The 14,004-nt window shown below is 48.9% G+C and overlaps 4 protein-coding genes across 4 annotated transcripts; 2 read left to right on the top strand and 2 right to left on the bottom strand.

Annotated features, from left to right (window-relative positions):
* Positions 1-1,431: 1,431 nt before the first annotated feature.
* BDV37DRAFT_293183 (uncharacterized protein) lies at positions 1,432-4,070 on the top strand (the record flags this gene model as incomplete). The annotated part of the gene is made up of 4 exons (XM_032089352.1): positions 1,432-1,458; positions 1,491-1,947; positions 1,978-3,425; positions 3,915-4,070. 4 exons carry the CDS (start codon positions 1,432-1,434, stop codon positions 4,068-4,070), a joined length of 2,088 nt encoding a protein of 695 aa, XP_031942815.1.
* Positions 4,071-6,182: 2,112 nt separating this feature from the next.
* BDV37DRAFT_245224 (uncharacterized protein) lies at positions 6,183-6,568 on the top strand. The gene has a single exon (XM_032081632.1). It carries the CDS (start codon positions 6,233-6,235, stop codon positions 6,470-6,472), a length of 240 nt encoding a protein of 79 aa, XP_031942814.1. The 5' UTR covers positions 6,183-6,232; the 3' UTR covers positions 6,473-6,568.
* A 144-nt stretch (positions 6,569-6,712) lies between these two features.
* Positions 6,713-7,582, bottom strand: BDV37DRAFT_270730 (glycerophosphodiester phosphodiesterase family protein; the record flags this gene model as incomplete). Its single annotated transcript, XM_032084605.1, has 1 exon — positions 6,713-7,582. The coding sequence occupies one exon, from the start codon at positions 7,580-7,582 to the stop codon at positions 6,713-6,715; it is 870 nt and encodes a 289-aa protein (XP_031942813.1).
* A 1,282-nt stretch (positions 7,583-8,864) lies between these two features.
* On the bottom strand, positions 8,865-13,326 carry BDV37DRAFT_293180 (ABC transporter ATP-binding protein; the record flags this gene model as incomplete). The annotated part of the gene is made up of 9 exons (XM_032089351.1): positions 8,865-8,900; positions 8,975-9,968; positions 10,048-10,577; positions 10,643-10,815; positions 10,896-11,466; positions 11,525-12,134; positions 12,191-12,995; positions 13,074-13,131; positions 13,210-13,326. 9 exons carry the CDS (start codon positions 13,324-13,326, stop codon positions 8,865-8,867), a joined length of 3,894 nt encoding a protein of 1,297 aa, XP_031942812.1.
* Between the last annotated feature and the right edge of the window lie 678 nt (positions 13,327-14,004).

The raw sequence follows: 14,004 nt of genomic DNA, 5'->3' as shown, positions 1-14,004 counted from the left end.
GCTAAAGCTACGGCAACACTTCTTTCCTTGGTAGCTCGCCTCTTTTAATACCACCGTAGCATTCTCCTTCGATCTGGGTTTGGCTGGGTTGGCACCGACATACTACGTGGAGACTTCATAGATCGGTGTCAAATCATTTGAATGCCTACTGATCCGACGATTGCGATATCCCACGAAATGAGTCCTACTATGGCGGCATGTACCGCTTTGTAGATCACCGACAAACCCAATGTCGACCCTAGCTCTCAAGCATAGAACGTTACTACAATGGGACTGAATGCTGGTGGGTTACCCACCTCTCTCTTTATGTCATTTAGTTCATCTAGGACGTCTATACGCAAGGTTGACAGAAGGAAAGGAATGGTCTTCCCCAGGATACCAATTGCAAGCTTCTCAATCAATAGATGAGGCACTTCTAGCATCTCTGCCAGCCTTGTTGAAGCCTTTATTGCCCCTATTGTCACTGCTCTACCGTACCTAGCGTAACGTGGCAAAATCACCTAGTCCGGGTGGACGCTTTGTGGTGATATACTGTAAGTATCTTGTATGCGAGTTTAAGCAGCGCGAATTACTCAGCATGGGCAAAGACATGTACACGATGAAATGATGTAAAGCGGGCCAATACGAGCCCATGTGGAGTGATTTTGTTTAAAAGCTCCTTCTGGATAGCGGATTCTGAGCCATGGGGCCCGCCGGTTCGTACCAGACAGAGGTGAAGCTAAAAGTTGAGAAGGCGTTCTACCCTGCATCGATGGTCACATCTTCCCGTGTAAGCGTACCAAGGATAATTACCAGATACCAGATTCGCTTTAGCCAATTTTGGCTAGCTAGTCACTGATTTATTATGCCCTGAACTGGAAGTAAGCTTCCCCGTCTGACGGGCGTTCAGCTACGACAGAACAGCTGACATATTGCATCATAATTTCCTCATTTGTCCCTGTGTGGTATGCTTGGGAACTTGTGGTGCTACTGTAATCTTGATATACAATAATGTTTGTTTATCGACGTTCAGTGCTTGTTCACTACCAACTTCTGGCTAATATTGTTCCACCAATGGTGTTTGATTTAAGCTAGGGTTTATATATCTTTAGGCTATATGTTGTGTTTCGGGCGTGTTTAACCCGACACCCGAGAGCAGCGATGTTCCTCCATTTACCATGAAAGTTTGAACTACCATTAGTATTCCCCGCAAAAGAACGAGTCCGGCTTACATTTCGATGATCCCCCGCATTATTGAGATGTGTAATAAAGATGTAGTGGATCGACAATTACCAAGGATCTGGTGATGTGACCTCAATGCCACCACGGCGGGGAGACACACCAGAACCTGCATTATGGGATTCATTTTGAACTCCTTGGGAACTATCGTCCTAGTCATATGTACTACTATTCATGCAGCTGCGGCAGACAAACCAGTGATCAATCGCCAAAATGTCGTCCGTCGATATAACCCTATACGTACGGACCTGTCTACCACAACCCCCATGCAGGTCGGCAACGGTAACTTCGCATTCGGGGCCGATATCACAGGCCTGCAGACATTGCTCCCATTCAATATGCTATCTTCCTGGTGTTGGGCCAACGACTCTCTACCGAGAACGCCCGGCCAAACCGAGCCGTCAGACTTTACGGGTCTGGACTGGTGGACGCACGATCGCCTTCTGAATTATAATATACCGAACCCGGCCGAGGCAGAGATCTCGCAGTGGCTGATTGCCAATCCACATCGGGTCAACCTTGGCCGGATAGGGTTTCTATATAAGGGAGACAGTATTTCTATGGATGATATCACTGGAATAAAGCAGAGTCTCGATTTATATGGCGGGATTTTGACTTCGGAGTTTACTCTACATGGAGAAAGGGTTTCTGTTACTACTGCTGGAGACCCATCCTCTGATATCGTAGCGGTTGATGTGCAGTCGTCGCTGCTGCAAGATGGTACCCTGAGTGTGTTCTTTGACTATCCATTGACCACAGGAACGAACAAGTTCGAGGCGCCATTTGTGGGCAACTGGACGGTAACATCGGAGCATACAACTGTCTTGAAGAATATTACAACCAAAGGGGCTGTTATTAGCCACTCACTGGGAGGTACAACGTACTATAACACCATTCAATGGGAACAGCCGGGCAATATGACCGGTCCTTTTAAGGGGACACACCGATATTTACTCCAGCCTATTGCAGGGACAAATCAGTTCACATTTATTACGGAGTTTTCAGCATCTACAAGAACGAGGATCCAGCCATTTGCAGATGTCAAAAGGGCCTCCACACGCTGGTGGGCTGAATACTGGGAATCCGGGTCATTTGCAGACCTGACGGAGTCCGGATCTTCAGACGCAGACGAACTACAGCGACGTATTATCCTCTCCCAATACTTGCTCGCCGTGAACAGTGCCGGTAAAGAACCTCCGCAAGAGTCTGGCCTCCAGAACAATGGCTGGTACGGCAAATTCCACCTCGAGATGGTTTTCTGGCATCTAGGCCACTGGGCGCGATGGAATAAATGGGATATACTAAATCGCAGCCTGGATGTGTATAACCGGTTTCTCCCCTCGTCTATCGAGCGTGCGGAAAGGCAAGGGTACGCCGGTGCGCGACTGGGGAAGATGAGTGACCCATCCGGGGCATCCGCGCCTGGGTCGCAAAATGCGCTACTCATCTGGCAGCAACCACACCCAATGTATTTTGCTGAGTTAGAGTATCGCTCGAGGCCGAGCGTGGAAACCTTGGATAAATGGGATCATCTTCTGGATCAGCTCGCGACATGGATGGTTTCTTACGCGTGGTGGAACACATCTACACAGGTATATGACCTTGGTCCACCAATGTATCCATCGTCGGAGAATACGAGTCCTAACTCAACATACAACCCAACCTTCGAGCTGGCCTATTGGCGGTTTGGTTTAAAGATTGCCTCGGACTGGAAGACTCGGCAAGGCGTATCTGTGCCTGAACCTTGGACTCAAGTACTCAACAACCTTGCGCCACTTCCGATAGTTCACGCGGCATATTCCATTTGTGCTGACCTGCCGGATATGTGGAATAAGAGCAGTTATACATCCGATCATCCCAGCCAGATTGCCGTCTATGGGCTTCTACCGCCAACAGCGGGTGTAGATCCATCAACTGTGAACGCTACCATGAATCTCATCGCCCAAACGTGGAACTTCACAGCCTCCTATGGATGGGACTTTCCGATGCTAGCGATGACATCGCTCCGTCTAGGAAATATTGATGAGGCTATTGAGTATCTACTACACCCGAACTTCCAGTTTGATGACGTGGGTAATCCTGTGGGAACGGTGGTTCCGACTCCGTATTTCCCAGCCTCCTCCGCGTTGTTGCTTGCCATTGCGACGATGGCTGGAGGATGGGATGGTGAGGAGGGGGTGCATTTTCCCGAGCACTGGGGTGCGAAGGTTGAGGGCTTTTCGGCGGGCTTATGAAGACTATACATCGTCTATGTTCTTTTATTTTAGGCTCTTGTTCTCTCGGGAGCAAAAATAGTATCAGTCATGGAAACGTTTAATACCATGAGATAGGATTGAAGATCCCTGACAATAAGTTGTCACTTAAGGACCAGCCGCAGACTTCGCAATGATAGCTTCACTCTGAACTACTGTAAACTAAATTCATACAAAAGGCTCATCCATCTCAACAGGTGGTACATCTTGTTCACCGAGATGGGGCGGATATTTTCCACCCTTTAGCAACTGCACCCACAAGCCTTGCAACCCGTCATAGCACAGTCGGAATCTCCTACCCCAGGAATACAATCCTCAGCAGTAGTACAAGAAGTCCAAGGACCAGTTCCTTTGTTATGGGCCAGCCAGCACCATTGTCCATTGCCATTGCAGCGTTGCCAACACCATCTATCCTTTGAACAACCGTACGGGGATTGAGTCCAGCATTTCTGGGCGGCGAATATGTTGGCCAACTGCTTGGCGGCTGGGGTATCGTTCTCAAATTCGTCGCCTCTGGGAACGACACGAGCAAGCACGGTGCTGGGTAAAGCCGCAGCAAGGAGGAGGCCGATGTTGAGCTTCATTGCTGCCGGTCTGTAATCATCAGTAACAACCATTGTACTTTTCAGATAATCACATACATATTCTTATGGATCAGGCTATGGAAGAAATAAGAACTGTTTGTTGTTCTCGGCAGGTAGAAAGGGTTGTTCGTCAGTAAGTGGGAGGGAGAAATATATATATGTATTCTTGCTATAGGCTGTCTCGGTCTTTTGGCAGCACGCGACAAGCCAATCCCAGGAATGTAAGTTATCCAACTAAATTGGTTAAGAGTCCGACAACAAACCAATGCTACGGGCACCATGAGTCGATTGATAGGGGTCATTCAGAGCAGGGCTTAGACACTCTAGATGGTCTTACAGGTTGTAATCCTTGAACACTAGCTTGCTAGTTAGATACATGCATGGTATCTTACCGTGGGCATAACGGGTCGGGCGACACAGAAACGAAGTCAGCAAAAAGCGGCCAGGGAAAGGGGACGCTAACATATAGCTAATTAACAGGCTTCTGTGGTGTGGGTGTCATAGTACGCTGAATGTGCACTCAGTGCCGTGTAAGACAGCTTGCACTGGCTTTCTTGAAGCGAATAGGCATAAATTCGCCCGCGGCCGGTCCAGGATGTATCACAAGGGAATACCAATCCATGGAGTATCTGTTTCCCTACGTGATATGGATGAGCCCTCTAACCCGAGAAGTCGCGGGTCTCAAGCACTGGTTAACATACCTGGACTTCCTGCGGACCGGGAGGATTCCTGAACCCTGCATGTTTCAGCCTCATGGACTTGTACAGATGGCTCTATATGGTTGGAGGATGAAACCTTCATCTTTCTCTCAGGAGACTTCAATTCATAATTATCTCATTATATACTGCTATCCAACAACGGCCATGATCAAAGATACAAGTGATGTGTTGATATGGAGATTTACATTCAAAGCAACGTCGACTGTGTGATCTCTAACTAAGTGAAAGGGTGGCAACTCCCAGGCATTCAAGGTTACATCGCTGAGATAACCCTATTCGACGTGGGACTAGGATATCCTTGCCATAGGCTCCCGTTCAAGGGGCTCCGCTCTCTGCCCCAATATTGGATGATTCAACCAACAAGCAGTATTGGTTCCGGGACTGCCTGGCGGGTTACCGCCCCAGTTATTTGAAAGGAAACCGGGGCACCGATGCATTCAATTCTCAATTGGGTTAGAAAAGGGTCTCAAATACCTCATATCATTGTAGTAAGACATTGCATTGGCCCTGGATTGATTCACCCTTGTTTCCTGACCATCGCTCTGTATTTAAAAGTCATTTCTCCATGACAGGATTTTATCTTGATTCTAGCCTCTGGAATGCAAAGTAAAGTCCGTGCGTAGAATGTAAAATGTCACCCAGCCCACATACCTAGTTAGGTAATTGGTGCATCACGTTGCATATGGCAAATTGGCGAAAGATTCAAGGAACAATTCCTATCACCACCGATCCCAGATCTCTCCTCCGTACATCGGTGATCCTTGGAAATTGGGATCGGCGATACCCCTGTCAACTAAGGTGTTCTAACCCTATGTATGAAACTAGCCTAATGATCCTTGTAGGTTCCGCCGTTCTACGCCGCATACAGATAGCGAATGCCACTATATCTGTATAGAGAACGGGCATGGCGTCGGAGAGCACACCACTATATTAGCGCAAATTGCTCCTTAACGAGCCAGTTACTACCGGGTTGATGAAGGGTATTGAGTTGGACGTTGTCGAATATAGCATGGTAGCGTTATGTAGCCCTTCGTACAGACTTGCGTATTCCTGCATATAATCGCTAATTCGTATGTATATTCTGAGTGGATCAAACCGTGAGAGACCCACACTTTCGGCCTGTTCAAGGTCTCGTGACCAGGCAAAAGTCGTGTCTCACCGAAAAGGATGTTTGTCAGGCCTGGTGACTCAAGGCTCTTTCAGAGATTGCTTCAATCCTGCTGGGACATGCGGAGTACTGCGCAGCGCGTCGGCAAGCTATTGAATGGAGTATACATGTGTGCATGCAAGGGTCCCATGTACTTAACGGGAGTGGTCTCTGCCAATTACATGACCAACGTTCAAGGAAGCTCTTGAGAGGCTATGCTTTGGCTACTTTACTCTGAGCTTAGCCCAAAAAGAAGCCTGAAAAAGGATTATCAGATCTCTGTATCGAGCCCAATCTGTGCATTCATGCTTTATGTGCCCTAGCGGTATTTCTTTCGACAGCATATTAATTCATTGGACCTTCGGCTATTTCTCGGCTAGTCCAGGTTCCCCCAGCTTTGCTGCGACACCTAAGCTCCTCCGTACTGCGTACTATCTGCTAGTCGCCCCGATAATGTCACTATTACATCCTCTAGCCATTTTTGCTTCATGTGAATGGCCCGCGTCCGCGTATGTCGTTAGTGGCTCAGACAAAGTGACCTCCCATGGGTGAGTCAGAAACGTCATGAGCAAAGCCTGATCATGGGAATTCCTCAAGCAATCGTATTGGATTATACTGATACATCACGGAGTCAATCCTGCACATGTCCAGGCCTGAAATACTAGACATTATAACCTCAGCTGGTCAGGATGGCCTTTGGTAAATCATCCGTTCATTGATACAAGAAACTACTACAAAGCAACCACAAAAAGAGCCAACCAGGGAAGGCGATATATATGGTAGCTTTTTTTACTACCAAGGCGCATCGTCGTCCGTGGCCATTCGATGACTATCTGAATGAGTCTCAACGAAGTCGACAATATCCTTCAGAGCAAGCTTCGGGCCGCTCTTATCGTTATACTCATCAGTTTGATATCCATAAATAAGCCCATCAATACCAGCTTCACCCAGTAGATACCTCACCATCTCAGTATCGCCTTCGGCACTAGTCCAGCTGAAGACCTTCCCAAGTTTCCCTCTGTCACGCTGCCAACTTCCATACCGAAGCTGTGGGTAGATGTCGACTCCTTTTCTAAGCCACGAATCACCAAAATCCATAGCCATCTGCTTAACTGGTATACCACTCCCCGTGTTACGGTACAAATGCAAGATAGTATTCGTCTCGCCACTCAAAACAACCGCTTCGTTTGCGTTCAGCCCGTCCCTGATCACCTTGAACCCGCGACTCTCAGCTGTTTCGAAAAAGCCATATAGTACCCGTATACCGGCTGGCTCGAGAATCTCCCGAGCTAAACCCCGCAAGGCTTCGATGGAGCAGGGTCGGTTTGGTCGGCAAAAGTCCGGGTTTTTGATGTCCAGCCATACGAAGGAAATATTGTAGTTGTTTATCCACCGGTTCTGCGCGATGAATCGGAAGAGGTCGCGTGCGGTAGCGCCCGCACTGAATAGCTTTCCATCGTGATCTGCCCACCAGTCGAAGTACCAGGCTGTTAGGTCAATCTCTAATGCATTCGCACCGTGAGAGAGCGCGGCGGTGACTGCTTCGTTTCGTAGGACTCGGTGTGCGATCGCGTAGATCGGCCGTTGGGTTGAAGAGGCGAGGGCCTGGTTCAGTAAGTGGAGTGTACACAAAACACCAACGAGTGCCGACTGAAATTGCATAATTGAAAAGACAGAGGAATCACGCATGCAGAGGGATCCCGAATGATGAGGCTAGAGGCTGTTTATAGTCATTATGTCCAACGTCTTCGCTTGAACTCTGATTGTCCACCCAGCATGAAACGCACTGTCGATCCTTGGATGACTTCAGCAAATCCTTAGAGTCAGATTAAACCCCTAGCAGACTCAACGGGCAGGGCAACCTCTTTGTGTGGTTGCCGAGGCATAGCCAGGGCAATCCTTGTACATTAATGTGAGCATTAAGGCTGATGCAGGGCTCCTCCGTCGGTCAAGCCCAAGTCAGACCACTCCAAACGCATAAACTCTCCACAATATTCCCTGTCTATAATACTCGCTATACTACGGATAGCATCCGACATGTTGGCTTCTGAACCAGTGGTGTGAAATGCCCTAATTGGGGCGACCACATTGATCCGGCTCTTGGCATGTTCGTGCTAATCGAACGGATCCGCAGATCTATTCCCACTGTGGTAGGGCGCGAAAAACTCGTGTGTAGAAGTCAGTGCTCAAGCTACTCCGTATTACCGCCGGACATCACTATCCGTACTCCTATTCCTATTATACCACGGACGAAACCCTTGGGAGCAAAGAATATATGGACTCGCCCATCGGTCGTACGGCATTCATGGTGAACCCTTATACTGTAATACTAGTAACACCGTAAGAATACCCCTTGATAATGCTTGTGGGACATTCACTTATATATCTTTGGTTGAACACAATGGTAAGGCGCAATCGCTTCAATGCCGTTAAAAGATATCCTTATTATTCAGATACCCTACTGCAGCCCCAACGGGGGCTCTTCCCGGGTCACCGACGGCCGTTCGACTAACTTAGGTTCGTATCTAATTAGAGGGTATTCTACAAGGAGAGTGCAGGATTCATTCCCTTCGTGCTTTCAGTTCCCTTCGCGCTGTACCCATTCTCTCGCTCCGTCTCGTTGAAAATATATAACCTTGAAGACAATACGAGGTATATGTGGACGCTCTACCGTTGGTGAAGCTCAGTTTCTAAAGCACTGGCGATTAGAAGTATGTATAAGTTCCTTGCGGCCGTTTTCTGTCGATATTATGTTCCACCCAAACGCACTCAGTTTTAGTATTAGATGACAGATTACTCACGCCTTTCAACGCTTGAAGAGAGAAAAATACCGTGGAAGTATACTCGTGAATGGATCATGACGCTGATCTGCACAAAAGGCATCTGTTAGACACGCCAGTTATGTGCTGTCTAAATGTTGTGCCCTCCCCCATGTGTAGTATTATTAATTCGGATGGCTATCCAGAGCTTGAACCTGGCACTAAAGGAAGACAAAAGTTAGTGTATGTCGCGACCCAGAGATGAGAGTTGTCCAATGATGACCAGGGGGCTTACCATCTGCCAATATATACCCCTTCTCTGTAATAGTTCAGTATGAGTACCGCGCTCAACGATAACCGATCCCTGTCCAGGCTCCCCTTCCCCGAAAACAAGTATCAAGTCAGCCTTCTGAATGGTAGCTAGTCGGTGAGCGACTGCAATGATTGTCATCGTTTTTCTCTCCGCCAGTCGCTCTAGAGCTTTCTGTATCAGCCTCTCAGACTGTGAATCGAGACTGGACGTTGCCTCGTCTAAAAGCAGTAGCCGCGGTTTACGGATGAGTGCACGCGCAATACAAAGTCGTTGCTTTTGCCCACCGCTGAGGGACAATTGCGCATTAATACCCAGGGACGTGGAGTAGCCCTCGGGAAGAGATATGATAAAGTCGTGAAGTTCAGCATCTTTGCACGCCTCTATCATCCGGGCTTCCATCGATGCTGGAAACTCCCCATCATCCCCCGGTTCAAGACCTAGGAGAAGGTTTTCGCGAATGGTCCCTTCAAATAGCTTGGGCTCTTGAGAGACCAGAGATAACGCTCCGCGATAGGAAGCAAGTGGGTAGGATCGGATATCCCGCCCTGCAAACTCTATGCCCCCCTTTGTAGGGTCGTAAAACCGCTCCAGAAGAGAGACGATGGTGGATTTGCCACATCCCGATGGCCCAACAATCGCCACATACTGGCCACTGTGAATGCTGAAATTCATGCCTGTAAAGACAGGGCCACCCCGGGAAGGATATTGAAAGGTGAGATCTCGGCAGCACACATCGGCCTGGTGAAAGGGTGGAACACCAGGCATCGATTGTGGACACCGAATCCGATCATTGTCCGATTCATCAGGCCTAGATCTGGTCCCCAGTATGCGGCGTGCAGATGCTGTCGTCTGTGCCATATTAGGACCAAAGCTAAGAAACTGACCTGCGGACTGGCCCCCTTGGATAATAGCGATATAGACCACGAAGAATGCCACTGGGTCATATTCTCGAGAGGCAAGGAGCTGCCCACCGTACCTGAAAGCGGGTTTGTCCACATTAGCTTACACATTCGATAGGTAATGAGAGGGGAGCAGCAGGACATGCTGTTACGTACCAGAAGGTAAGTGCCATAGCGCAAAGGTCGATGCTATCGGAGAATGCAACCACGACCGTCGCAAGCCATGCCTTGCGAATAGCCTTGACTCGTTGTTGCAACAGCAGATTAGTGTATCGTTGCAGGATGGTGTCCTCCATCGTGAGTGCTGTAACTGTTCGAAAGGCACGAATGGCCTCTGTGGCGAACTTGGAGCTTTCGGCGTAGACCTCTGCATTCATGCGCTCAAATTGGACTTCATATTGGATGCGAAAATACGAAGCCAGCAAGATGAAGGGCAAAGCAGCGAAAAAAGCTACCGCAGCCAATTTCCAGCCGAAGCTAAACGAGATAGCAACACATCCTATGAGACTAAAGATCGAGATGAGTGGGAAAATCCCATTGACGCCAAATAGCTCTTGGAGCTGTTTTGGGTCTGTTGAGAGCCTGCCCATGAGGGTACCGGAGGAATTTTCTTGCTGGTCATAATATGATACAGGCTTGTGTAGGATGCTCTGAAAGTAGTCTTCGCGATAGTTTGCCGCAATATGCTATTTTTGTCATGTTAGCTCTTCTCTGAGGACCCCGTCCGATTAGGAATATAGCTGTCACCTACAACTGACATAGATGTGGAAGCATAGCCTAAGTCGAAGTAGAATGCGCCCATCGCGAGGGCAAGAACAAAAAACATCAGAGACCAAAAGTTGGCCGCTTCTATTAACTTGCTGCCAGTAAATTGAAAGACCTGAACGAGCTTTGCAAACAGCCAGCTCTGGAACGCAAAGGCCGCTATATAAATACGATTCATATTAGTTGGTTCATGAGCGATGATAGACCTGTTGAGAGGGATTTGACAAAGGGTCTCTTACAGCCAGCACCCATTGTTCCGATGATGGTCAGAGCGAATACTAGCCAGTGCGCTTTTTGCTCGCGTATGATATGCCATAGGGTACGGAATGCGCCTGGCTCCCCCTTTTTCTTGATGACCTCCTCATTCTCAGCTACTTCGCAATCGTCAGCTGCGTAAACTTCAACTTTGGTCTCCTGAGGGAGAGTGTAGGAATGCTCTTCGATTGCGGCAGCATCCGGGGACACAATCTCCAGTTGCTGCGCATGTACGAGGCTATAGTACACTCCACCATGGTCCATCAATTCCTGATGCGTGCCCTCCTCCGCTTTCGAGCCGTCCTTGATCACAATTATATGATCTGCCCGAATGACAGTGGAAAGCCGGTGAGCAATCATAATGGTGGTTCGGTCTTTAGAGACCCGATCGAGGGCCGCCTGGACGACCTGCTCACCTCGGATATCGATTGAACTCGTCGCCTCATCGAGAATTAGAATTGATGGGTTGGAGACAATGCTTCGAGCGATGGCTAAACGTTGACGCTGTCCTCCACTCAACGTAATACCACCCTCGCCCACCACAGTGTCGTACCCCTACGGCGCCGGTTAGCAACAATCTGTGTAAAAGTGAGGAGCCGGGAGGCCTGCTTACCAGAGGGAGTCTGTCTATAAATTCGTTGGCAAAGGCGTCGCGGCATGCGTTCACCACCAAGTCCATCTTCACAGACTCTGGCTCCTGCTCCCATGGAGTCCCTACTAGCCCAAAGGCCACATTGGTAAAGACCGTTTCATTGAATAAAACAGGTTCCTGCTCGACTAGGCCGATCTGTGACCTCCACCATTTTATGTCCAGATCGTTAATATTATGCTTACCCACAAGGATCCGGCCCTCGCTCGTTTGACTCTCCTCGGACAGGTTTGTGCCCTGCAGCTGATACCAACGCTCGATGAGAGCTACCACGGTGCTTTTTCCGCAGCCTGAAGGGCCTACAAGGGCAGTCGTACTGCCCCTCTGAAAATGGGCTGTGAAGTTCCGTAGCACCTGTGTATCAGGACGAGTCGGATAGGCAAAGGTAACTGCATCGAAGAAAATATCCTCCTGGCTGGAAGCATCCGGGTCTTGAAGCCCGTTCATAGAAACGCGATCTGAATCAATCACGTCGAAAAATGGGCCTGAGGCGCTCGTAGCCTTGGTGATCGCCATTAAAGGGGACGCGATGCCACCAAGAACAGTGACCACTAACAAAACGGAGAAAAAAACCCTAATAACATGTCAGACTACTCTGGATGGCGGACAGCATGAAAAGGGTACACATACACAATGACGGTATTGACGTTTGCGATGTTTCCATCGCGATATAGCTTCAACCCAAACCAAAATGCCAAGGCATAACTGGAGTACATAGCGAAGAAAAGCAGGGCTAGATGTATTCCAGTAACAGGACACATCTTGGCGGCACGTTTCCGAGCCTCTTTCACCCAGGATGAGTATTTGTGGGAGAGCGGGACCTCTGCCCCAAGAGCAAGAACGGTTCGAATCGCGCTGAAGACCTCTGCTGCAACAGCGGCTTGCTTTTCGTCGGCGCGATCCACCATTTGCTGGGCCTTGACAATGATGGGAACGGTAATACTAAACCCCAAAAGCACAAATAGAATAGCAGAGCTAACGACCAGGGTCAATGCCCACGAAAACCGAAAGGCCACAGCATAGGCAGCCACCAAGAGAGCCAGGGACTGGAATAGGATTGCCAAGCGATCAGAGACACTCTGCTGGATCGTGTTTGACAACCCTGTGATAGCATTGGTCACCGTCCCGACAGACGTCTCGTCCAGCTTGCGGACGGGCTGGGCGAACAGCGCCTCCATATATTCGAGGCGTAGCGCTGCTGAAGCCCGGAGGCTGATGATGCGGAAGCAAAGCATGGAGACATATGTAAGGACAAACTTCCCAATGAAGAGGTATACAATGTAAAGACTGCATGATACCTTGTTAGTGATTGCAAGGTGAGATGTAGAGGATAGGACTTGCCTGTTCTTATTCACGGATGCTCTGAAGGCGTCTTCATTGAGCGAGTCACTCGACGTGAAATAGCGATTAAAGTCACCGGTGAGATTGCCAAAAACTATGTTCATTAATGGCAAGGCCTTGTCGCGCCGAGTTAGTGGTAGGCTGCTTCTAGTGGTACCTAGGGTCAACATACCACTCCAGAACCCATTGCACATAACAGGCCAAGCACCATGGGGCCAAGGCCTCCCCCTCTGGCGCCATATGAGAGTATCCTCTGGTATCTCTGTTAGGGGAGATTCCTTTTCATGTGGGAACTGCTTGATCCATACTATGTAGCTCTTTAGAGAGGATGAATGGTTACCACCATCCACCGGGGGCTGCTGCCGGCGGTCCATGTTATCTCCCGCGGCATTAGAATTTGCCGGCAAAGACGACGAAGACTCCATGCTGAGGATGTGTATTGGGGGTCCCCTGATGCCATGGACAATAGTGCGTGAAAGAGAAATGAGCGAGGACAACCGATGGCCCTTCAGAAATAAGCGTAAGAAAACAAGATGAGAAGCTCCGCCAGATAGCTTCAATCACCTGAGACCCTAATCGACAAGTCTAGACCTACGAACTCCATATGGCACATCAGGTTCGTTCCAAAGATCGACGTTCGGCTTTTCCCGCCATCCTCAATCTAGCTCTCCACGAACCGTTACTGTACCATTTGAGCTTTTAATAGATACCCTTCCTTCCTCTTCCGGCGGGGGAAATGTCAAATAGCAGTTCCCACAGCAATGTAAGGTTATCGCAGTGCGGGATGGATTGTCGCCATTCCATGGTTCCCAACAGCCTTGACCAGACCCTACCAAGGAACACCTGCGACGGCTGAGGAATCCAGCCAGTAGTAGCACACAACAGCACAAGAGCTGTCTCCTGACATGCCACTGTGGCTGGACTTAACCATGAACCTTGATCTTTATTCTCGTATCAGATGGATAATATATCCACAGCCATGTTCTCGACTAGCCGGTTACATTGTATACTACCATTACGGATCACGAGGTAAATATACAGCCAAGAAAGTCCCAATCGTTACAGACCGGTCATCCAGCTCATTGGCTGAAGTGAGCATACAG

The sequence above is a fragment of the Aspergillus pseudonomiae genome (genome assembly GCF_009193645.1).
Source record: "Aspergillus pseudonomiae strain CBS 119388 unplaced genomic scaffold BDV37scaffold_23, whole genome shotgun sequence".
Lineage (NCBI taxonomy): Eukaryota > Fungi > Ascomycota > Eurotiomycetes > Eurotiales > Aspergillaceae > Aspergillus > Aspergillus pseudonomiae.
The sequence above is the reverse complement of the archived record's forward strand: the minus strand, read 5'-3'. Positions and strand labels throughout refer to the sequence as shown.